This window comes from Castor canadensis, chromosome 4 (assembly GCF_047511655.1).
Source record: "Castor canadensis chromosome 4, mCasCan1.hap1v2, whole genome shotgun sequence".
Lineage (NCBI taxonomy): Eukaryota > Metazoa > Chordata > Mammalia > Rodentia > Castoridae > Castor > Castor canadensis.
Genome location: NC_133389.1, coordinates 50,097,273 through 50,124,005, shown reverse-complemented (window position 1 = coordinate 50,124,005; position 26,733 = coordinate 50,097,273). Strand labels below are relative to the sequence as shown.

Here is a 26,733-nt window from a genome sequence, read left to right as displayed (position 1 = left end):
GACAAGGATGCCCACTATCTCCACTCCTATTCAACATAGTACTGGAAATCCTAGCCAGAGCAATTAGGCAAGAAGAAGGAATAAAAGGAATACAAATAGGTAAAGAAACTGTCAAAATATCCCTATTTGCAGACGACATGATCCTATACCTTAAAGACCCAAAAAACTCTACTCAGAAGCTTCTAGACATCATCAATAGCTATAGCAAGGTAGCAGGATATAAAATCAACATAGAAAAATCATTAGCATTTCCATAGACTAACAACGAGCAAACTGAAGAAGAATGTATGAAAACAATTCCATTTACAATAGCCTCAAAAAAAATCAAATACCTAGGTGTATACCTAACAAAGGATGTGAACAACCTTTACAAGGAAAACTATAAACTTTTGAAGAAAGAGATTGAGGAAGACTATAGAAAGTGGAGAGATCTCCCATGCTCATGGATTGATAGACTCAACATAGTAAAAACGTCTATTCTACCAAAAGTAATCTACATGTTTAATGCAATTCCCATCAAAATTCCAATGACATTCATTAAAGAGATTGAAAAATCTACTGTTAAATTTATACGGAAACACAAGAGGCCATGAATAGCCAAGGCAATACTGAGTCAAAAGAACAATGCTGGAGGCATCACGATACCTGACTTCAAACTATATTACAAGGCAATAACAATAAAAACAGCATGGTACTGGCACAAAAACAGATATGAAGACCAGTGGAACAGAATAGAGGACCCAGATATGAAACCACACAACTATAACCAACTTATCTTTGACAAAGGTGCTAAAAATATACGATGGAGAAAAAGCAGCCTCTTCAACAAAAACTGCTGGGAAAACTGGTTAGCAGTCTGCAAAAAACTGAAACTAGATCCATGTATATCACCCTATACCAAGATTAACTCAAAATGGATCAAGGATCTTAATATCAAACCACAAACTCTAAAGTTGATATAGGAAGGAGTAGGAAATACTCTGGAATTAGTAGGTATAGGTAAGAACTTTGTCAATGGAATCCCAGCAGTACAGCAACTAAGAGATAGCATAGATAAATGGGACTTCATAAAACTAAAAAGCTTCTGCTCAAAAAAGAAATGGTCTCTAAACTGAAGAGAACACCCACAGAGTGGGAGAAAATACTTGATAGCTACATATCAGACAAAGGACTGATATCCAGAATATATAGGGAACTTAAAAAACCAAATTCTCCCAAAACTAATGAACCAATAAAGAAATGGGCAAGTGAACTAAACAGAACTTTCTCAAAAGAAGAAATTCAAATGGCCAAAAAAAAAAAACACATGAAAAAATGCTCACCATCTCTAGCAATAAAGGAAATGCAAATTAAAACCACGCTAAGATTCCACCTCACCCCTGTTAGAACAGCCATCATTAGCAACACCACTAACAACAGGTGTTGGCGAGGATGCGGGGAAAAAGGAACCCTTTTACACTGTTGGTGGGAATGTAGACTAGTACAACCACTCTGGAAAAAAATTTGGAGGCTACTTAAAAAGTTAAACATTGATCTACCATTTGATCCAGCAATACCACTCCTGGGGATATACTCAAAAGACTGTGACACAGGTTACTCCAGAGGCATCTGCACACCCATGTTTATTGCAGCACTATTCACAATAGCCAAGTTATGGAAATAGCCAAGATGCCCCACTAATGACAAATGGATCAAGAAAATGTGGTATCTGTACACAATGGAATTTTATGCAGCCATGAAAAAGAACGAAATGTTATCATTCGCTGGTAAATGGATGGAATTGGAGAACATCTTTCTGAGTGAAGTTAGCGTGGCCCAAAAGACCAAAAATCGTATGTTCTCCCTCATATGTGGACATTAGATCAAGGGCAAACACAACAAGGTGATTGAACTATGATTGCAAGATAAAAGCGAGAGCACCCAAGGGAGTTAGAAGGATAGGTAAGACACCTAAAAAATTAGTTAGCATTTGTTGCCCTCAATGTAGAGAAGCTAAAGCAGATACCTTAAATGCAACCGAGGCCAATAGGAGAAGGGGACCAGGAACTAGGGAAAAGGTTAGATCAAGAAGAATTAACCGAGAAGGTAACACACATGCACAGGAAATTAATGTGAGTCAACTCCCTGTATAGCTATCCTTATCTCAACTAGCAAAAACCCTGTTCCTTCCTATTATTGCTTATACTCTCTCTTCAACAAAATTAGAGATAAGGGCCAAATAGTTTCTGCTGGGTATGGAGGGAGTAGGGGGGAGAGGGAGGGGGTGGGGTGGGTGGTAATGGAGGGTGTGGGGCAGGGGGGAGAAATGACCCAAGCATTGTATGCACATATGAATAATAAAAAAATTAAAAAATTAAAAAAAAAAGAATTATGCCTAAAAATAAAGTAAAAAAAAAAAAAAAGAAAAAGAAAATGCAAGCCTTTTACTTTAGTGTCCCCAGAGCTGAGTGTGGAAATATTAAGTTTCTACATTTAGAAAGTTTATATAAATTACATGAGTTGCAATTTTCATAAAAGTCAAAATGTTCTGCGTAGGACAAAAGATATGTCTAAGCAACATATAATATTTGCACAAGGTCAGCGAAAGTCATGGATGTTAGATACAAACAAAAAAAGGTTAATTCTATGGGAAACTTAGCAAAGGTTTCAGTTTGGTATACTATAAGCCCAAGATTGTAAACTATTCTTATTTTATAAACCTGTAATAACATTTTGAGTAGGAAATCTTATGCTTCTGATTGGCACATTATCTCCTTTCTAGTATGTGAAATTAATACAGACGTTTGTAAAAAACTATTCTATTTACAAACGTAGCACAAAAGTGAATGCAACAATCAATGTACATGCATACTTCATTCACATCTTCAACAACGAAAGGTATTCTAACACTACTGAACTGAGTAAGACACTAGTTTCAGTGATAGCTGTTAGCACTGAAGTCACATAAGTTACACCAGAATGGACAAATATTGTCCAAGTAAAATTCTAAAATTAAAGTTTAAACAGGTTTAAGGCCATTCAATTTCAAGCACAGTTAGTCAAATCCTTTGGAGCACCATCTATTTGTGTCTGAATTATGTGATTGCTAAGAGTTTCTGACGGCTTTCCCAGTAGGCTACCTCAGGGTGACATAGAACATGATAGGCTGTGAATCCCCTTGGCATATGCCCATTTCACCTTTCCTCACAACAGATTTCTCCCTCAGAAGCAGCGTGTTGTGGGAAACTATGGTGTTTAATACTGAAGTCATTCAGTAAGTCCACAGGTGGAAAAGCCATGAGAAGCTCTTGGGATACGTAGGAAATTTATATGTGGAATAGGTTTCTCTTCCAGTAGGGGCAAGCCATTTTAGATTGTTTTCTTTGCAAATTTTCTTGTTGAGAAATAGCTTTAATTGGCAAGTGAGAAATTGTATATATTTATGGTATAATGTGATGTTTTCATAGATGCATACATTGTGGAATAATTGAACCAAAGTAATTAATACATCCATCAGCACACAGACCTCTTTTTGTAATGCAAACATTTGAAGTCTATTTTGTTTAACCAGTTTTCAAGCACACAATATAGTAACTGTAATCACCACGCTGTACAATAAATCTCCAGAACTTATTTCTCCTAACTGAAACATTGTACCCTTTAACCAACAACTTCCCTTTCCCCTCCCTCCACCAGACCCTGGTAACCACTGTTTTCTCTGCTTCTATGAATTCATTATTTTTACATTCTACATTTCAGTGAGATTATACATTATTCATCTCTCTGTGCTTCAATTAGAACAAAATATCTTTTACCTGGAGTAGCAGGTTCTGGGGTTTGGCCAATTACAGGAACTGAAACTGTCCTGTTAAAAACACGTACAATGCCTGAGTGACCATTATCTTGTTTGGTTTGTGCGGCTGCGTGTGAAACCCAAGGGCTTGCAGAAACTAGCTCACTCTTTACCACTGGGGGAACTCCCCATTCCTTTTTTACTCTATTTTCAGCAGTGTCTCTCTAGATTGCCTGGCTGATCTTGAATTTGCAAACCATCCTGCCTCAGCCTCTGGGGCACCTGGGATTACACTTGTACACCATCGTGTCCAGCCTACTGACATTTTTAAATGTGTTACTTTACTCACAAAGAGAAAACCTGAACAAGCCAGAAATAATCCCAAAAGGAATCTTATAGCAATAAGCATACAAATTGATACTTCTGTACTTAGGGATATTAACTGAAAGGCAGAATTTACAAAGATCATTCACCACTGAATGTTATATATAAAGAATTTATCATTCAAGGCAGGCACCAGTGGTTTACGCATGTAATCTTAGATACTTGGGAGGCTGAGATTGGGAGGATGGCAGTTCAAGACAAGCCTGGGGAAACAGATCCTCATCTTCAAAATAAGCTACGCAAAATAAACTGGAGGTTGGTTTAAGCAATAGAGTGCCTGCTTTGCAAGCATGAAGCCCTCAGTTCAGACCCCAGTCCTAGTTAAGAAGGAGGAGAAGGAGGAGGACAAGGAGGGGGGGGGAGGGGACGAGGAGGAGGAGGAGGAGAAATAATTCATCATTTAACATCTATTCAGTCTGTAAATGCAGAGATTTTCTTTTCCTTGAGATGAGGTCTTGTGATCTCCCAATGTCAGCTTCCCAAGTAGCTAAGATTATAGGCATGAGCTTCCAGGGCCCACTGCAAAATTCTTGTTACATATCAAGTACTGCTTTAATTATAGAAAAAATACCTTCCCCTATGAATAAAGTAAGAGAGAGAAACAGACAATGTAAAAGTTCATAGTATTGCAGGTGGTGTATAGTATATTTAAATGCATGGGCTGTGGGGGAAAAGAGAACAAAGGTAGGAGGATAGAAAGTAACTCATAGATACACAGTGGTCAAGGAGGCTCTTTTGGAGAGGTGGCATTTGCACAGAGACCTGAAGAAAGTGAGGGAGCAAACCAGGCTGTGCTTTGCTATGGTATTCCACACAGGGGACAGAAAGGCAAATTCCCAAGGCCACTGCATGTCCTGTATGTGTGAATTTTTAAGGAGGTGGATACATCCAGAGCTACAGCTCCATGCTGCAGCATGTACCAGCTACAGCAAGTCAACAAGGTAGAGATGAGAAATGAAGTAACAGAGGGAAGAGGGGCTAGATCTTACATGTTTGAAGACCATGGATAAGATTTAGGATTTTAAAGAAAAGATATAGAAAGCCATTTTGAGGTTTTTGTGTATTGGGAGTAGCATAATAGTAACATAATATTAGCATAATTTTTGTGTATTAGAAGAGCAGAATATTGAATCCCAAGTGAAAACAGGATTCATGAGTCAATGTCACTGATGGGACAACTAAGAAGAGGACTGGGAAATGACTGGATTTGGCAACCTGTAGGTCATTGGTAACCTTGACAAGAACAGCTTGGATGGAATGGTGTTATGAAAGCCTGATTTGAGGAAAAAGATGTCTGGGAAAAAGATATTTACGTGGCCACACATATTATTAATCACAAAGGAGAAAGGAACCATTCTGGTGGATACCACCATCTCCTATAGTGGCTAAGAGTGCCTCCTGATGTGATGCTATGGAAAAGAAATAGCATCACGTTTGCAGTATCTGTGCCATTAGATTTAACCTGAGTCTGATCAGAAGGGAAAAATCAGATAAATTCACAATGTGGAATATTATACAAGACATTTAAAAAATGTTTATGTTATTGAAAGAAAAAAAAAGGCAGGGGGATTCTCCAGTTTATAGGAATCCAAAGAGACTAATGCAGTCCTTGATCACTGATTGGATTCTGGATGGGGAAAAAAACCACAAAGGACATTTAAGAGACCAGCAGCAGTACTTAAATATAGAGTGCATGCTAAATTAAAATAATGTGACATGTCTGGAGTGTGATAAATATAATGTGGTCATATAATCTTAAGTTAACAGGGAAGTTGCTGAAGTACTTAGAGATAAAATGTTATGTCTGCAAATTTAACATTAAAAAAATGTGTGCAGTACTTGAGTCTGATCAGGAGGGAACAAACAGCTACACAGGAGGTAGAGATGCAAGAATTATGGTTTGTAATTTGAGCCAGCCCAGGCACAAAAGTTTGCTAGACCCCCCATCTCAAAAAACAATTTTAGCGTTGTGGTGTACAGCTATATTCCCAGTTAAACAAGAGATGCACATAGGAGGATCATGGTCCAAGGTTGGCCTTTTCTATCTGAAAAATAAATTAAGCAAAAAGGACTTGGGGTGTGGCTTAAGTGGTAGATCCCTTGCCTAGCAAGCATAAGGCCCTAAGTTCAGTACCGCAAAAAAAACGAAATCAAACCAAACCAACCAAACAGAAAAAAACCCTGAACCTATTGTTTTAAAGAAACACCTGGGTGTATTTGTTGCCCATAAAATATATTTGTGCTTGACAGTTTTACACTGTTTGATGAGACTGGTGGTGAAATTAATGGACATAATTATTTGATGTTTTAGAAATCAGGTGGGTCAACACTTGGAAGATCTACATAATTCAGTAAGCCAGCATTTTCCAGGGGACCAAAGCGTAGAATTGCACATTCTTCTGATGTAAAAGATCCATCAGTGCAAATGTCATGTAGGGTTCCCATCAGTGCCTGTTGACTAGCAGAGATCATAACTGAGAAATTAAATTAGAAGAAATGAGACAGGCACTCACTGTGTAGCCCAGACTGGCTACACGATTCTCCTGTCTTAGTCTACCAGGTACTGGGATTGCAGGTATCTCCACCATGCATGCCTAAGAAATTTTACTTTTTAATTCATTTAAAATAAAAATAAGCCAAGAGGTGTTAGTACAACAAAGTAGAAAAGATTCCCTTGTGTGGTTGCAGATTCCAAGTTGCAATTAATTTTTTAGAAGCTACCACCTGCTGAATGGCATATTAACACTTTTCTCAGAGGGACATTAGGTTATTCCTCCTTTTCCTAACTACATATTTGCATATTCAAACCAAAATAACAATATTGCAAAATAAAGAATTCAAAGTGTTAGGAAAAACACTACTCACAAAGAAAGCTCATGAGAAAAGTCTCACATCCAAGAGCAAAGTTTAATGGCAGGCCTGAACTGCCAGGCTGGCTGGGGAAAGATGGCGCAGCCCAGACTCTGGGCCAGGTGTGGCTTTTATAGAAGAGGGAGGTTAAGGAAGTTAGCGCATGTGTGGGAGTCTCCAGTAGGGGTGGAGCTTGTCTTGGAGTGAGGGAATTTCTGTTTAAGGTGGGGGCTGTTACTGGGAATGGCTCCATTCCTCAAGTGAGGCCTGAGGATACAATGGCTGCCGATTTACAAATGGTGACATTATTACTCTTATCATTCCCCAACTTTTTCTTTAATAATGATGAGGATAGAGGCTGAGGATTGGGAATTAGGATAAAGCGTCAGTCTTTTAGCTGCTTCCTGCTGGCATGGGGCACTGTATGGGGCGAGATCCTCAGACTCTTGCATCCTGGTGGGGGCCCTCATAGCAGTCCTCCGGACGGTTTTGGAGAGGTTGATATCCCTGGAGGTACAACTGGTTAAATTTTTGATTAGCAATAGCAGACATGCAGTATGATAAGGGAGGAAGCTTAAGAATAGGAGAGCAAGAAACATAGGCATTAGGATGGGCATTGGCCAGGAGAATCACTGTAAAAAATGTTGTTCCTTGGAGGATTCCAAGAGTCCTCCAACTCCCTTCTCTGTTTTTCTAACTGTTCGTTGAGAGGTGCCACCACTGGGGGATCCCATTGAGCTTGACAGCAGCAGGTGTTGTGAGAATAACCAGATGAGGGCCAGTCCACTGAAGTCCCAATGGAGAGGGTTGAAGATTCTTTAGGAGAACAAGATCCCCTGGTTTAACAGAAATTGTTATGGGGTGGGGCAGGATCTGGTCTGCATGTTCTCTGAAAAGGTTAAGATAAAGTAGATAGTCAGCCAGAGGAGCAGGGTCTGTTGGAGGAAAGTTTATTAGAAGGAACATAAAAGGTGTCTGCTAAGGGACTGCATATCTAGGGATCTAAATTCTGCAAAATCCTGTAACTCCCAAGAAAGCTCTAAGCTGCTTTATGGTATGGGGGAGAGAGAAACAGAAGATTGGGTTGATGCACTCATGACTTAGGGAGTGAGTCTGTCCCTTTAAGGCTACACCTAGGTAGGTGACCTGTGGGAGGCAGGGGCTGCCAGGATTTAAATGTAACATTCTTGGATAAAAGAGAGCTCTAGCTTATTTTTTATATAACTTTGTAAATGTTTGTACCATATTTAGATAAAGTATAGACACAACACTGTTACAAGGTGGTCATTTAAGACACATGGGCAAATGTGTAAATGAACTCTGATTTAGTAGTACTTAAAGCTTGACAAGATCAGCAGAAAACACAAATAATTTTGTTGATAAAATCTTTCTCTGTAACAGTTTTTTGTAGATGTTACTCAGAGTGGAACAATATTAAGATAATCTTGTTATTTTATAGACATAGAGAATTTGATTTTAGTTTGATATGACCCTAAAAATCTTTTAGGCAACCCTTAGATTATAGTCAACTTTAACTTTATCACACACCAAAGGCTTTTATTATATACTTTTAAAACTTATTCAAACCTTTATATAACATATTAAACCCTTTGATGGCTTGTCTTTATCCCTCCTATTTGAAACAATCTTTAGGACAAACCCTTCTTTACAAAATCCTTTCTCATCCAAAAACATTCCTTTTTCCTTTAACTTCTCAAAAAATACATTCACTACCTATCTTTATCCTTTCCAGTTGTTTACTTTGTAACTTGTATTTTAAAATTAACTTGTAGAAGAATTTTGAATTTATTATAGGGGCTGAAGCAACTAATTAGTAGCCCTTGTTTTAAGGAATTTATGATAGGCATAAGGCCTCATTGTCCCTCAGGCTTGAGGGGATATTGTTTTTGGGTGTGGAAACTGTGAGGGATTTTGAGTCTTATTGAATAGGGAGGGCCGTCCTGGCTCACCCTACATTCATCTCATCAGTACACACTGTGGAATCTATTTGTTCCTGAAGGAGGGGAGCAGCAGAAATAGCCTGGGGGGAGGAGGATTTGAGCTTTTAGTTGAGACAGTAAATCCCATCCCAGCAGGAGCACTGGAGTTTCAGGAACTATGAGGAAAGAATGACAGAAGAGGAGGTCTCCCCAAGAGCAGGCCAGAGGCCGGATAAATTAGCTCTCTAGGGGCTGGCCAGATTTGCCCTGAACGATAACTTTTGTCATTGGACTGGGGAACTGGAGAGAAAGATAAGACAGAGAAATGAGCTCCACTGTCTAGGAGGAAAATGACATTTTGTTTTTCTGCCATAATGGCTACCAAAAGGCTCTTCAACATCGAGCCAAGAAGTGGAGTGTGGACAGGGGGCCAGGATCCATCAATCCATAGGAGGTGGCACCTCACCTTCCATCTGGATGCAGGGGCACTTAGGCTTCCAGTGGTTACCTTTGCAGAGAGGGCTGGGTCCCGGTTGGGGACAGGGCAGTCTCCCAGGCTGTCCCCCTTAAGCATTCTCTGCAGAAATGCCCCTCTTGTCCACCATGGTAGCAAGTTCAGGATACAGGCCCCAGTCAGGTGGGGGCAGCAATGAAGTCATGATGTCTCTTATCTTTCTGTTAGTAGTGTCCTGGTTATAGTATACAGACATGGCTAGTTGTATTAGTTGATCCAGTGACTTTTCTCCTTCAGCCGCAGACTGAGTTTTCTACAAATATCTGGGGCTGACTGTTAGAAATTTATCTTTGAGGAGAACCTCTCTCACCTGTGACTCTGGGTCCACCGTGGTATGCTTTCTGATAGCATCCTCAAGATGCTGCAGAAAGGTAAGGGGATTTTCTTCAGAGTGTTGCTATAATGCAAAGTTGTTATTTCATATTGACACCTGACACTCTGGAGAGCAGGTCTCTGAACCATTCTGGGCCTCAGTTTCCTCACCTGAAGAATGAGGATCTGGTCTAGGTTAAACTACTTTCTTCCACTATAAGATGGTTGAAGTGACATTAATACCACTTATCTTCCTTATCATTTTTTTTTTTTGATTTAGCAATGCTGGGGAATTGAACCCAGGTCCTTGCACATGCTGGGCAGACATTCTCCCACTGAGCTACATCCTTATCCCCAAATATTTTTTTTCTCTTTCCTTTTGCTGTACTGGGGCTTGAACTCAGGACTTTATGCCTGCATAGTGACACTTTACAACTTCAGCCATATCTTCAGCCCCTTTTGGTGTGGATCTGTCAAGGGGACTGCTTGAGCCCCTGTAGGTAGACACATTTATCCCCACATTTCTAGGTGCCACTAGTATTGGGGCTCATTGTAAATGGTAGTCATTTCCAACCTGAGGTGGCCTGGGCCAGAACCCATTGCTTTTCTAATGAGAAAAGAGTCTGGTCTAGTAGAAGCATAATATCCTTTCATGCCAATTCAAAGGTTTGGATCACAGAGATAAAGGCTTGAATGTATTTGTCTGGGCATCAGTATAGCTGTCACAGATGTCTGTTAATTTCCCTTAGATCTGATAACTGGAAGGGGACATAAGATTTGCCCTCTTCCTACCATTACCTGTTGAAGAGGGAAGCACCCATTTGGAGGTTCTGAATATTAGGGTGACTTAGAAGGTAGGGCAGAGGGTGTTTGAGTATCTAAATAGCAATTATGGAGCCAATCTGAGTGGTCTCAGAGATGACAGAAAATTTGTATAGGGGACCTCAGTTCACTTTTTTCCCTTTTAAAAGTTCTAATTGGAGTATGGTATTGTAATTTAAGGAACCCTGTGAAGGCCACTTCTCTTGGTCACCCAAGGCATACTGAGGCCAGGCCTCAGTACAAAGCTTCCAACATCTACAAGCCAGAAGACTGGAAGATGGAGGTCCCATCTAGGAAGAACAAAATACTAGGATCATGCCTTTTAGCTAACAGTAGGCAGGCTCTTTAATAAAGGCTACCTTTTTAACAAAGGAATAAATAGTCTGTAAAGTTAGAGAAGGGCATTCAGAGGGCATCCCGGGCCAATAACAGTACCATATGGGACAACTAGTGTTAATATTTGGAGGGAAAATTTTATGCTGAGGCTGAAAGTATAGAAAATTTTAAATGAGAAATTTAAAGATCACAGTAAAGTCCATTTTGCTATTTCTGGGATTATAACCTTGAGCTAACAATTGACTTACAAGGGCTGGGTCCCGTGCCCCACTGTGTGAGGTGGAGCTAGGAGCAGGGCGTGCGCAAGGCACCAACCCCCTCCACACACACCCGGAACAAACGAGCCTGACTGCCTAGGCCTGATCCTACGGCCTGTTGCCCCCCCACCCCTTCCTGTGTACTCTGCATGCGTTTATTCTAGGGGAAGTGGTGGTGGGCCACAGCCACTGCCATGTGTGGCTGGCAGCCTAGGATGTGTGTTGGGTTGGCCTATGGATTCTTTTAGCTATGGCAGGCGTTCCTGCTGTGCATGAGTGTGACTATTTGCTTTCCCTCCTCCCCTTGTGGGGGGCGGAGTTAGGGCGTTAGCATGGCAGCTGCAGTTTTTTGTAAGCACTTTTGCCTCACTGGGTGCCTAGCAGCTGATTTAAAGTTACTTTAGACTGAGAGACCTGGCAAACTAGTTGGAATAACTTAAGTCATAAGGTGCCATGCTACAAGCTTTTCATGGGAGGCAGGGTCCCAGTAAGCCTAGGGAGAGGAAGGCAGACAGAGACTAAGGACATGTGGTGAGACCATGGAAGAAGCAGAAAAGGTGTCCCAACATCTTAGGTAAGGGAGGGGAAGGCAGAGCCTGGAGGCATGACACATGCCTGAGGGATTAGCTATCACCTGTGCCTCTAGGGCACTCCCATTGACTGGTACTGGAACACTTTCAGCAACACAAAACCTCCACTCTCTGGTCACTGTCTCAGGAAAAAGGGGCATTAGATAGGGGGGAAAAGAGAAGCAGTTGTCAGATGCCATAATCAATCAGGACTCCCCCAACGTAGCATGAGGCATACCTGAATAAACCCCGGGCTTGATGTCAGCCCACAGGGAGGGAGCATGAGCTCCCCCAGAGCTGGAATCACCTTGAGGCCAGAGTTGGCAAGGAGTGGCTTGACACCATGACGGGAAAGTCCCTCAGGAAGATAGCAAGAGACAGGCAGAGTGAGCAGCGCAAGAAGTCTGCTTACATGGGGAAGGAGGAGGTCCAGGATAGGATTTGGTTTGTTTGGAAGCTGGTTTAGAGGCTAATGGAACCTGCACAGAGGAACAGGAAGTACAGAGGGAGGGATTGGTGTGGAGATAGAAAAAGGATTGGGTGTAGGGTATTTCCTTCCAGTTACCTGCACGCTCACAGAAATTGTATAAATCCCTTAAAATACTGGGATTGAAAGTGCCATTAAGTGGCCATTTGGAGACATTGTCTAATGGGTATTGGGGCCATGCCTGATTACAGAGAAAAATGAGCTTTCCTGGCTTAACATCAGGCATTAGGCAAAGGGGCCCATGATTGGCTAGGAGACATCCCAGTGGGGAGTCTGAAGGAGTTTGGGACAGTCCAATCTCCATGGTGAGGCCTGAACTGACGAAAGAATATGGCAGGCGTCCCTGAAATACTGGTTCCTCAGGAGAGAGTAGATGTGGGATAGCCGGGAGGAACATCTTCATCACGGAGGTCCATAGTCCTAGGGGACCCGGTCCCCAGGGAAGAGAGTGAGCCGAGACCTAGCGCTAGGATTTCGAGGAAATGAGAAAGAGATCACGGCTCTGTGTGTTAGGAGGACTCACCAAGAGAGGACCTTGAGGGAGGATTGGCCGGTGGTGGATGGCAGTTAGAGGCATTGGGGCAGAGGAAATACCCTGAGAGCTGTGAGGGTGTCTTCTAGGATGAGAGCTCTGGCAAAGCAGCTCAGATCCAGGAGGAAGGGAATAGGAGTTGAGAGAGAGAGAGAGAGAGAGAGCGGGATGGGGTGGCAGAGGCTGGGAAAGCAAGGTCAGTGCCAGGAGCGCACCCCGAATCCCAGGTTTTGGCACCAAAATGTTAGGAAAAATGCTGTCCACAAAGAAAGCTCATGAGAAAAATCTCGCATCCAAGAGTCAAAGTTTAATGGCAGGCCCGAACTGCCAGGCTGGCTGGGGAAAGATGGTGCAGCCCAGACTCTGGGCCAGGCATGGCTTTTATAGAAGAGGGAGGTTAAGGAAGTTAGCGCATGTGAGGGAGTCTCCAGTAGGGGTGGAGCTTATCTTGGAGCATGGGAATTTCTGTTTAAGTGTGGTGCTGTTATTGGGAATGGCCCCATTTCTCAAGTGAGGCCTGAGGACAAAATGGCTGCTGATTTACAAATGGTGACATTATTGTTCCATCACAAAGCAGACAGAAACCTGCTTTTTTTTTCTTATGATACCAGATAGTAAAGTTATTTAAAAATATATAAAACAGTGCCACTTTTCTAATAAAGTTACTTTTTTGCTTTGGAAAATACAAATTTTTCATCCAAGCATGTTATTTATATTAATATGTTAATATAAATTACACCCCCAATATTTATAAGTTGAAATCCTAGCACTCAGTGTGACTGAATTTGGAAGCAAGTCTTTAGAGAGCAAATTAAGGTGAAATGAGGTTGTAAAGGTAGAGCCATTATGTTGCTGTCCTTATAAGAAGAGGAAGAGGCACCAAGTCCTCCTCTGTTCCGTGTACGTGGGCACACACAGAAGAGAGGCCATGTGAGGACACAGTGAGAAAGGAGCTGTCTGCAACTGTGAAGAGTGTCCTACTGCAAACCGATATTGCCAGCACTGTGAACTTAGGCTTCAAGACTCCACAACTATGTTTCAGCTATGTTTAAGCCACCTACTCAGTGTATTTTGTTATGGCAACAAAGCAGACTAATACAACAAATGTAATGGGTTTGTTGTTTTTAAATGAATTAAATATTTTAAAACTTTCTCTGTTTTCATTTCTAATTATTGAGCTTGGATTTGATTTTACACTGTAGTATTTACATGATAATAAATTAGCTTGCTACTGTTTCATGGATGCAAACAGAAGACACAAGACCTCCTGGTCAGAAACAAAGGATTTTTATTACTCACGGCACAGCAAGGGGCATAGGGATCACTATAGATTTTCATTGTCTTCAAGTTCCACAGGGTTGATGTTATATGCTCTGGATGAATGTTGTGTACTACATTGATGTGCTTCATGGCTGAGGAATACTCAGCATAGAGAGAATCAGCTGTATTTATAGCAAACAGTAAGCTAGCTTGCTGTTTATTAACAACAACAAAAAAGACATTACCTGTCTCAAGATTACTAGCTGCATAGGCAACCCTGTAAAACAGACCCTTTCCTAGGGGCCTGTATTAGTTTTATAGTCGCTGTGACCAAATGTGTGACACAAACAACTTAAGGGAGGAAGGATTTATTTTAGCTCACAGTTTCAGAGGTTTCAGTCCATCAAGGAGGGAAGGCATGGGAGAGTAGCTTCCATCATGGCAGAGAGGAAGCAGAGCAGAGGCCCAGAATATCTAGCCTCCAAGGACACATCCCATAACCCACTTTCTCCAACAGGCCCCAGTGTTCACTGTTCTACCACCTCTCAATAGTCTAGTCAAGTTTTGAGACCAGATATTCTTTGATTTATTTATTCATTCATTTTTTTTGGTACTGGGGTTTGAACTGGGGGCCTCATGCTTGCTAGGCAGACTTTTATGCTTGAGCCACTCCACCAGCTCAAAACTTGAATCCTTCAATGGATTAAACCATTGATTAGGTCAGAGCTCTCATGATGTCAATGTCTCTGAAAATGCCCTGACAGATACACCCAGAGGTGTGCTTTACTTATCTCCTAGGTGTTTCTTAATCCAATCAACTTTACAATCAAGATTAACCATCTCAGGGTCCAAGGACCAATAACTTAGCAAATACCAACAGGTATAACTCAAATAAAAATGTTTTAGAGTTCTCAGTAGTTTTTAAGAGTTTAAACTGCTAATCTGTAGCAAGAATCAGCAAACTTCTTTTTAAAAGAGCCAAATGGTAAATTTTTTAGCCTTGCTGGTAGTTCTCGTTGTAACTAATAGTCAAATATTGGCTATTTCTGAATGAGTGTGGCCATGTACTAATAATATTTTATTTACAAAAACAGGGAACTAGATCACAGGCTGTAACTTCTGATCACTGACATTGGTGTATGTATCTGTAGCAAGTAGATACAGACCTTATAGAAGAAGGTTTCTGAATATAGAGTTCTATACATACACTATCTATAGGAATAATCTTTCTTGGAGACTGAATGGGAAGCCAGTCTATTATTTAATAAGAAATCAATCTAAAAGTACTCTCATATCTTTCATCTTAAAGACACAAAAAATCTTGGTTGATGTCCCATTGCTTCCACCTAGCATCTCACCAAGCTCACCACAGCAAGCACCATGAGCTTCATGATGGTGCCAATTCCCATGCCTCCAAATGCCCTGAGGACCGAACACACAAACCCAGATGGATACAGCATGTTATCCTAGTAGCCATGAAACCCTTACCTTGGGGAATCAAACACTTTTATATACCTCTTCCTTCAAGTTGTTTGCTTCTTACACTGTCCTAAGGAACAGTGATGTCAAGAGTGCTCAGAATCATGCATTCCAGGAAGAATGTGCAGTCAAATTATCAACAGGGCAATTCTGTCAAAAAAATAAGTCAGATCAGGTCACCTCTTTTTTCAAAAACTCTCCTTGCCTCCTTTGTAACTCAGAATAAATTTCAAAGCCTTTACTTTTAGAAATCTTTGTTTATTCACCACCATCCCCCTTTTGCTCTCTACCCTCACCTTGCTAACTCTCTTGTTTTCCTGCTCAGCCATATTGGTGCCATTACTTCCTGGGCCAGACATGTGCACTCCTCAGGCTTTTGTTCTTCCCATATTCTTCCCTCTATGCTAAGCTTTCTTCTCACAGATGTCTTCATGGCTGCCATCCTTCCTCTGAGGAATCCCCTCCTCAGCATCTTTCTTAGCATCACGGCCTACTCCCAATGCCCTTTCTCCCCTTGGCTGCCTTTGTTTTCTCTGTTCCACTAACATACTGTCTACTTACATAGTATGCCCTTGTTTGTCACCTGTCCATTCCCCTTTGGACATTAAACTCCACAAGCGCAGGGATTTTTGTCTGATTTTTATGTTAATGAAACACCAGAACCTTATGTACAAGATGGGCATTTACTTAGTAAATAAATAATAAAAATGAATGTATATAATATTATTTACTTGCTTCTCAGCTGGAAATATTCTCTCCCTTTGAACTTTTGAAGCATTTGCAACTTTTATTAAAAAAATATTTCCAAGGAGCCAGTGGCTCAAGCCTGTAATCCTAGCTACTTAGGAGGCTGAGATCAGAAAGATCGTGATCCGAGGCCAACCCTAGCAATTGGTTCTCCAGACTCCATCTCCAAAATAACCACAGCAAACTGGGTTGGAGGTGTGTCACAAGCAGTAGAATATCTGCTTTGCAAGTACAAAACCTTGAGTCCTCCCCCAAAACACTAAAGGACTGGAGGTATTGGGTCAAGTAGTAGAGTTCCTGCCTATCAAGTATGAATCCCTGAGTTCAGACCCCAGTATCACCATAAAAAAAAGTTAAGTATTTCTTTTTAAGTAAAAACTTAGTAGGGGAAATTTGTGTCTTAAGCATTCAATATTTGTTTTACAGCAAACACTAGACATGTACTTTATGATTGAAACATAATATATCCTTTAGATCATGAAATTCTAAATACCTTTTACCGTAATCCTGCTTATTGATTTTTCAAGATGATTTTTATAGTAATGGAGAAATTGAGTATGCTCTTTCTTAGTAATTCTGAAATATAGGTACTTAAATATGTTATCTAAGAAGTTGTACACGATTATAAAAAAAATCTGCTTTCATTCCTTTATGGTATAGCTTATAGATTTGTGAGGTGTAATGTGGCCATTAGCATTCATTTATATTCAAGGCTTTAAAAGGTTGCATTTTAAAGTCTTAAAATAAATTAACTCATAATGAATATTGATGAAAAACAGTATCTAATATACTGTGTGTGTAAATGAAGTGGTTGCTTAATTTAAAATGTTTTCTATACCAACTCTTATCAGGAGACCCACATGACTAACAGTATTAATGATTTGGGGGCCAATTTTGCTGTCTTCCAAATAGGCCATAATGCTTAAAAATGGCAACAAAGTTAATATGTGTGTATCTCAAAGTGTTTTTCTTCTGATGTTAAAAGGTATAAAGTAAACGTACTCTCTAGCTAAGTGATTGTAGGTGTTTCTCTATAAAGAACTTTATTATGTTTCATTACTAAAATAATTTTTGGTCTTCTAAAAAGCATTGTATATCTTTTAAATGCAGGTAAAACAGTGGTCCCAAATTACTTACACTTAGAACCCTTTTCTCATAGATCCTTTCTCCCTCTCCCTCTCTCTTTCTTGTAGTCTGTGGAATCCACTTTGGAAACTGCTGCCATAAAAAAAAAAAAAAGACTTTGAAGGATAAATCGTCCAATTCATTGTTTTGAAAATACTTGGTTTATTTTTCTTTCTGTTGTTTCTCTTTCAAGGATAATGGGAATTACTATTATTTTTATTTATTATGAATAAATCTTCTTTTTCATTTCCACATTTCTTTTTCTTAGTATGGGAGAGCATACTCAAGATTTACTGAGGAAGTTAGTGAGCCTTCAAATGGGAAAAGCAGCTTTGAACCTGTCAGCTGATATCAGATCCTTTTCAGTCAGGTCCTTTTTAGAGTCACATTGCCTCATGCGAAGATAGCCAATATTCCAGGGGGCCCGCCCTTGATTTTTCTCATGTGTCTTGTAAGACATGATCACTGGCAGAGAGCACAGGTATTAAAGAGTAGGACAAAATACTTTCTAGACTTTGAAAGATTATTGTAAATTAAAGTCCATGAAAAACTAACTAAGATAGAGATCATTACTTTTGACATCTATCGGGGAGTGCTGTTGGGATCAGCGGAGGGAGAAAGTCCAGGGCATATCTCAATAACAACCTCAAGTGACCCAGTGGCAAGCTTTAGATCTGTGGTGGCTCCTCAAAGTTGTTCCAAATTGGGGTGAAGAGACAGGTCATTAATAGCTCTTCATCTGCCAGTTATTGAAAGGGCTGCCCTGGAAACATGCATGACCTTGAGTTAGGCAGCTCTAGTAAATTAAGGAACTCCAAAGAGAGTTAAATACTGATGGCTGTCTGCTACCAGCACTTGGAGGAGCTGCAGGAATAAGGTTTTCATTTCTGAAAGTTATGGGCAAGGGTTCCTCAGAAGTATACCAATGAGGCATTGTTTTTTGGCTCCTAACAACAAAGACTTAATAATGTTTAACACATAAGTGTTGAATTTTCTCACGTAGGGAGAAGTTTGAAGATGCTGTTGTTGTGTTTTTTTCTCTTATTCTTAATATTTCCTATGCCTTTAGGGTGGGTGCTAGATGTCCATCCAACATGGTTACATTCTAGGCAGCAAAGATTCCCTGAAGTTCCACCCAATGACTTCCACTTGTATAACATACTTGTAGCAGGCACAGGGCCTGTAGTTCTGTCACAAAGGAATAATAGATTTTGAGGTTGACAGCTACTAGTTTTTACACACACACACACACACACACACACACACACACACACACACACACTATCATCTATCTATGTAGGTAGGTAGGCAAAAAAAATGCAAAACTATCAGAATTTGTTGAAGCAGGCTGGGGTGGGTGACGGGTAGAGGAGGGTGAGGATATGAGTCTGTCAAGAAAACGCTAGATGCTGGGTGCCAGTGGCTCATGATTGTAAACCTAGCTACTTGGGAGGCAGAGATTGGGAGGATTACAATTCAAAGCCAGATGGAGCAAATAATTCTTGAGACCCTATCTTGAAAATACCCAACACAAAAAAAGGGCTGGTGGAGTGGCTCAAGTGGTAGAGTACCTGCTCTCAGGCTTGAGGTCCTGAGTTCAAACCACAGTACAACCACACACAAACAAAAAAAGAACAGGCTAGATCTTAGAAAACCAGTCAGCTGGCTATAAGAGTTAAAGATTTTGACAACAGCAATGAAAGAACACAGACAGAAAGTTAGGAGGAATTTAGAGGGTGACCTTAAGGGCCCAGTGAGGTTTTTAGATAAACCACTGTTTTCTTACGAGGGAGGAACCTTACCCCTCCAAAAAACAAATCCAGAAGCAAGTGGACCCCCAAAGTCATGTGAGACAGAAGGTTTTACCGATGATCTTAGTGACATTTCAAGGCCATGAGTTTTGTTTAAAAGTTTCACAGCTGCTTATTTTAATCCTCTGAAATATAATAGCATAAGAAAAGTTATGTGAAATAACAAGAATGTTCTGCTATGCAAAGCAGTGTAATCTCATGTAGAACTAAAAGTTCATGCCCACTTTCCAAAATCTGCTTTGAAACCCTTTTCCTATAATCACAGTACTAAACAATTATAACTGAAACCTGTGATTTAACACCAGTGGGAGGATGGGCCTTTCTACTATTTTTTTCCACTCTGCAGATTATTGTAACAAAGGGGCTTGAGGCAGCATGTGCACGGTTAAAGCTTGGCTTATTGATCAGACCACTTGGATCCAAAGCCCAGTCTAAGTGATCTTGGGCAAGATAACTTGAGCCAGTAGTTTTCAAACAGGGAACCCATAAGAGACATTGTTTACAATCTCTGGAGACATGTTTGGTTGTCACAACAGCGTGGAGGTTGCTTCTGGTATCTAATTATAGTAAAGGCTTTAAAATATCTTGTAATCCGAGGAATAGTCTATAGCAAAGAACTATCTGGCCCAAAATGTTAACACAGAGCAACATTTTAGCCTTTCTGAGCCTCCTTTCTTCATCCAAGTATTAGTGTTCATAGTAACACCTATTTAATCATTTTCATGATGGTTAAATGAGATAATACTCTTAAAACACTTAACAAGTACCCAGCACATAAATACTCTGTTAGCATAAGTTGTCATCATTACCGTCATTATCATGAGGTAATGATCTGGATACTTTTTGTCTTCCTTTTTGGATATGAATTTAAACTAAAAACTGCCAACTACTTTTAACCATGAAACCAAGAAATCTATTTTTGCCTCTTTCCTTCATCTGATGAAAAATTTTCAAAGAACAAAGAAAATGCGGAATGGAATAGAAGCCCTTCTTGTCGAAAAAGACAATGAATAATTAGGAGACTGCTATACTTTAAGTTCTAAGAAAATAAAGCTCAGTTCTATGCTTATACATAGTTTTCTTTTTCACATTGACATTGATATCTTTTCTTTGTTTATTTTTTGAGATAGGTCTCAGTTTGTTGCTGAGGCTGGCCTCAAACTGTCAATCTCAAGGTCTTCCTGTCTTAGCCCACTGAGTGTTGGGATTACAGGCATTGATGTCTTTTTTTTTTTCTGTCTCTTTTTCTCTGTTTCTTTTACACCTTACTGCCAAGTTATACCTTCTTTCCTCTCCACATCTTTTGGAGTTCCAACTGTTTCATTCTTCTCTTGATATAATAGACTTGGAAACCATTAAGCTAGCAGAGAGCATTGACCAGGAGAAAGCATCGGTGTGTTTGAAAGTAAAGTGATGTCACCAGTGTGGACTACTCGTGACATAACCAAATGGAGTTTCTGAAATGCTTTCTAAATTTTCATATTTATATATTTTAGCCTTGTAATTCTTCTAAGGAATACTGGAGTAAATCCCAAAATTCTAAATATACTTAGTAACCATAAATTCATTCATATTGCAATGACATTAATAATTATTTTATTTTTTAAGGCAAATGCAATAGGCCGAAGTGCTAAAACTGTTCGAGAATTTCTGGAAAAGAATTACACAGAAGATGCTATAACAAATGACAATGAAGCCATAAAACTAGCAATAAGAGCTCTGCTAGAAGTAAGTGTCTAATAAAGCACATTCAGAAAAGCATAGGCTTTTTTCTCATCCACTTTGTTTATTAAACACAAAATTGGCGGATGTAGGGTGTTTATTTGTTTTGTGGTGCTAGGGACCAACTCTAGGGTTTCATGCATGCTAGGCTATCACTTAGCAGCTTATCACTCAAACCAGCTGAAATGTTCTGATGAATACTTGTTCTACACTAGGTTGTCCAGTCTGGTGGAAAAAACATTGAACTGGCTATAATAAGAAGAAACCAACCTTTGAAGGTAAGTCATTAACCAAAGAGGAAAAAATATAGCATATTGTGATAAAAGTTAAAATATTGTTAATATTAGAATGAGGATTTGTACTTTGTGAGATCCATTTGCACCCATTGGCACTGTGAAACTTGTTTTGCTTCTGTAGGCTAAGAGTCACTAATTTGTATGTGCTTATTGCAAGCAGTTGTCAATGCCTGTCTCTTTGTGAAGACTTAGATATGCTGAGATGTCTATATAGGTCTACCCATTTAAGACATGTTTCTGTGAGTAGGAACTCCTACTCTGTATGGAGTCAGTCTAGCATATTTCCTATGGAAATACATTGTTGACACCACACACAGAGCAGTTACGCTTCCTGTCTTTGAGATCTTCCTTCTTTTCGATCTTTTCAAATGAAGATATGCTTCCAGCCAGGGCTTCTTTCTGGTGTCTGATATACTGTTATCCTTCATTGTATCAAAGAATCTCCACCACTTTTTGACTATCTGCTGTTGTTCCTCCCGACCCTCCACCTCTACTCTCACCCCTGTGCGTTAAGGGCAACACATGCTAACTAATTTTTTAGGTGTCTTACCTATCCTCACACCTCCCTTGTGTGCTCTCGCTTTTATCATGTGCTCAAAGTCCAGTTCCCTTGTTGTGTTTGCCCTTGGTCTAATGTCCTCATATGAGGGAGAACATATGATTTTTGGTCTTTTGGGCCAGGCTAACCTCACTCAGAATGATGTTCTCCAATTCCATCCATTTACCAGTGAATGATAACATTTCATTCTTCTTCATGGCTGCATAAAATTCCATTGTGTATAGATACCACATTTTCTTGATCCATTCATCAGTAGTGGGGCATCTTGGCTGTTTCCATAACTTGGCTATTGTGAATAGTGCTGCAATAAACATGGGTGTGCAGGTGCCTCTGGAGTAACCTGTGTCACAGTCTTTTGGGTATTCCCCAAGAGTGCAAATACAGATTTTCTGACCTGTCCTGTGAGTGAAATGGAAAGAAATCTGGAGTTGAAACAGGAGTCAGAGACTAATTTTTCATCCCTCTTCAATTTCTAGCCAAATAACTTCATGAGTAGCAGCTTCCTTTTATGCAAATCTGGTGGTGAACTAATAGCTAAAATCCCTTAATTCTCTAACATCTTTAAAATTTTGGTTTCTCACATGGTTCATTATTCTTTTACTAGTCTTCTAGATACCTTTTTTCCCTATTTAAGATCATTAAATTCAGGTTCCCTATATAAATTTCTTAACTTCAATAGTCTTATAGTAGCAATCATGTGATCTTGGATCCAATTGTGAGAGGTGCAATAGAAATCAAAAATAGCATTGCGATTTCTTAAAAAATACAAACTTTTTTTAGTGAAGGAGTCATAAAGCAGTGCAAACCTTTACCCAGCTCTTTCGACTATTGTATAAACTGATAAAATAGATAAACCTATCACAGTAGGGTGAGGTAGAAGGAGGGCAGTGATGAGTTACTTGCTCATTAAAATGTTTTCAGAGTTCCATGCAGATATAGGATGTATCACCTTTTGCACTGGTTTCTTTTATAGTACAATGATAGTGGAAATGTTAGCGATCTTATTTTGCCCACAATTATTACAAGTGTGTTGCTTTTGAACCTTTTGAAACATTTCATTGTAAATTTAAAGTTATAAAATGCAAAGTTATAAATAGAAAATATTTAGATATTTACCTCCTTGAAATCTACTCTTTAAATTTTTTTCTATTTTTCAGATGTTTAGTGCCAAAGAAATTGAATTACAAGTAAATGAAATAGAAAAGGAAAAGGAAGAAGCAGAGAAGAAAAAATCAAAGAAAACCACCTAATTTTTACGATGAGCACTGGAAGCTTTTAATGTTTTGTTGTATTGTTTGGAATTAGTGAAGTTTAGAGAAAATAAGTTAGTTTGCACATTACATTTAGATCTTACCTGTGCAGCAGTTGAGAATGTAAGTCAGTTGCATAATCTAACATAGGTTAATGTAAAGATTTGCTTTGAAAGCATATTCCTTAACCTGTCCACTATGTTTCTTTCCTTAATATAAGAAAAAGTAATTAAGAAAAAAATACTAATTTAAAAAAATTAGTCAGGTTATGAAATTTAAATATGACTGTTAATTGGCTAGCTATTCCAAAATAAACTGAATATAATACGATATGAGTTGAATTTCCTAATGAGTGATAAAAACAGCCATGTGTTGGTGAACTATCAAAATTTTGTCACTCAGAAGTGCACATGAGACTCACTGTCCCATGCCACATTGTTCCTGCCACTTCATGTATTAAGAGGCATTGGGCCACTTGGCTTAGTGGGACACTCCCCCACCAAGACCCACCACAACCCTGATGGTACTCAGGGGCAAGTCCACACCACTGGCTACTGTTACAGCTGTTGGAAGAAGAGGTTTCCATCCACCTTACGATGTTGCAAGAAGTAGTATTCTATTTTGGAAGTAGTAGCATTCCACGGTGTGGATGTACCAGTTTGACTGCTCACACAGTTAAGTATACTGGGCATTTCAAAAGGTTGTGGACTAGTACCACACACTCTGATCACTAGCATCTCCTGGAAATACATTGGGAATGGCTGGGGAACAGCTACCCTTTAGGTGAGCGCAAAAGAAAATAAGGAAAGTCAGAAACACTCAGACTGCTTAAGCCAGGTAGCTCCCAGCCAAAGTAGCTAGAAAAAGAAAAGTTAGTCAGCAGAGTTTGTGATTTTGCATTGCTGCCCTTTCCCTTGCCATTCTTAAAGGACTAGAAATCTGTCCTCCCTTTTAAAAATTTTGTTTTAATTTTTATTTTACTTTTTCTTCTTTCTTGCATTTGTTTCATTATTTGCTTTTGTAGACACTTTTTTGTGGGGGTTAAATACTTTTTTATTGCTAGAATTCATTTCATCTTTTTGATCTTTTAAAATCACATTTCTTATTATTCATTCATTTATTCATATGTGTATACATTGTTTGGGCCATCTCTCCCCCCTGCCCTCTGCCCCCTCCTCCCCACCCCGCTCACTTTCAGGCAGAACTATTCTGCCCTCTTGTCCAGTTATGTTGAAGACAAAACATAAGAGGTAAAAAGAAAGAAACAGCATTTTTGCTAGCTTGAGATAAAGATAGCTATACAGAGAGATTACTAGCATTGCTTTCAGGCACATATGTATTGCAACCTGAATTGGTTCATCTCTGTCAGACTTCTTCACTACTTCCTTGTCCCCTTCCCATAGTGGCCTGTGCCAGTTTAAGATTACTTTATTTGCTCCTCTACAGTGGGCACATCAAACACTTTCAAGTTTTAGGTTTCCTTCTCTTTCCCTATTCCTCCTGTACATGTTCTCCCCTTAGCTTATGACCCATGTCCAAATAATATTACTGCATTTGTTTTAGGTCTAAAGTCTGCATATGAGGGAGAACATGTGATTTTTGGCCTTATGAGCCTGGCTAACTTCACTTAAGATGATATTCTCCAGTTCCATCCATTTACTTGCAAATGACAAAATTTCATTCTCCTTTGTGGCTGAGTAAAATTCCATTGTGTATAAATACCACATTTTCTTAATCCATTTGTTGGTAGTGGGGCATCTTGGCTGTTTCCATAACTTGGCTATTGTGAATAGTGCTGCAATAAACATTGGTGTGCAGGTGCCTTTGGAATAACCTGAGTCACATTCCTTTGGGTATATCCCCCAGGAGTGATATTGCTGGATCATATAGCAGATCTATGTCTAGTTTTTTAAGACGCCTCCATATTGTTTTTCAAAGTGGTTGTACTAGCTTACATTCCCACCAGCAGTGTATGAGGGTTCCTTTTCCCCTACATCCTAGCCAGCATTTGTTGTTGGTGGTGTTTTTGATGATAGCTATTCTAACAGAAGTGGGGTGGAATCTTAGTGTGGTTTTGATTTTCATTTCCTTTATGGCCAGGAATGGTGAGCATTTTCCCATGTGTTTTTTGGCCAGTTAGATTTCTTCCTTTGAAAAAGTTCTCTTTCATTCAGTTGCCCCTTCCTTATGGGTTGATTGATTTTGGGGGAGTTTAGTTTTTTGAGCTCTCTGTATATTCTGGTTATCAGTCCTTTGTCCGATGTACAGCCAGCGAATATTTTCTCCCACTCTGTGGATGATCACTTCAGTTTAAGAGACCATTTCTTTTGTTGTGTAGAAGGTTTTTAATTTCATATGGTCCCATTTGTCCATCCTTTCTCTTAGTTGCTGAGGTGCTGGAGTTATACTGAGGATGTCTTTGCCTATACCTGATGCTTCCAGAGTATTCCCTGCTCTTTCCTGTACTAACTTCAGAGTTTTGGGTCAGATATTAAGGTACTTAATCCACTTCAAGTTGATACTAATACAGGGTGATAGGCATGGATCTAGTTTCAGTTTTCTGCAAGCAGATAACCACTTTTCCTAGCAATATTTGTTGAAGAGTTTTATCTATTCTCCATCATATACTTTTGGTGCCTTTGTCAAAAATAAGGTGGGCATAGCTGTGTGGATTCATATCCAGGTCCTCTATTCTGTTCCACTGGTCTTCATATCTGTTTTTGTGCCAGTACCATGCTGTTTTTATTGCTATGTCTCTGTAATATAGTTTTAAGTCTGGTATTGTGATACCTCCAGCATCGCTCTTTTTGCTGAGTATTCCCTTGGCTATTTGTGGTCTCTTGTGTTTCCAAATGAACTTTGGGTAGATTTTTCAATCTCTGTGATAAATATCATTGGGATATTGATGGGAGTTGCATTGAACATGTAGATTGCTTTTGGTAGTATAGCCATTTTTACATGTTGGTTCTACCAATCCATGAACATGGGAGATCTCTCCACTTTCTATAGTCTTCCTCAATCTCTTTCTTCAGTGGTTTGTAGTTCTCCTTGTAGAGGTCATTCACATCCTTTGTTAAGTTTACTCCTAGGTATTTGATTTTTTTGAGGCTATTGTAAATGGAATTGTTTTCATATATTCTTTCTCAATTTGTTCATTGTTGGAGTGTAGAAAGGTTACTGATTTTCCTAAGTTGATTTTGTATCCTGCTACATTGCTGAAGCTGTTTATGGTTGTGTAGGAGTTTTTGGGTAGAGTTTTTTGGGTCTTTGAGGTATAGGATCATGTCATCTGCAAATAGGGATATTTTGAGAGTTTCTTTAGCTATTTGTATTCCTTTTATTACTTCTTGTTGCCTTATTGCTCCAAGTAGGAATTCCAGGACTATGTTGAATAGGAATGGGGAAAGTGGGCACCCTTGTCTCATTCCTGATTTTAGGGGAAATGGTTTCAGTTTTTCTTCATTAAGTATGATGTTGGCTGTAGGTTTGTCAAATACAGCCTTAATAATGTTGAGGTACATTCCTTCTATTCCTAGTTTTCTTAAAGCTTTTATCATGAAGTGGTATTGATTCTTATCAAAGGGTTTTTCTGCATCTATTCAGATGACTGAGTGGTTTTTGTCTTTGTTTCTTGTGAGGAGTGGATTATGAGAAGCTGTGTCAAAAAATCTGCAACCTGAGTTTGGCATGGCCCCAGCCACAGAAGAGG

At 39.6% G+C, this 26,733-nt stretch overlaps 1 protein-coding gene across 1 annotated transcript in view; it reads left to right on the top strand.

Moving 5' to 3' along the window:
* The window catches only part of LOC109674794 (proteasome subunit alpha type-7-like), a 101,510-nt gene extending 78,156 nt beyond the window's left edge, over positions 1-23,354 (top strand). The window contains exons 7-9 of the mRNA XM_074070132.1: positions 20,806-20,925; positions 21,135-21,197; positions 22,932-23,354. Coding sequence (XP_073926233.1) covers positions 20,806-20,925; positions 21,135-21,197; positions 22,932-23,024 — 276 coding nt within the window. The 3' untranslated portion in view covers positions 23,025-23,354. The remainder of the gene's footprint in view (positions 1-20,805; positions 20,926-21,134; positions 21,198-22,931) is intronic.
* Positions 23,355-26,733: the final 3,379 nt, after the last annotated feature.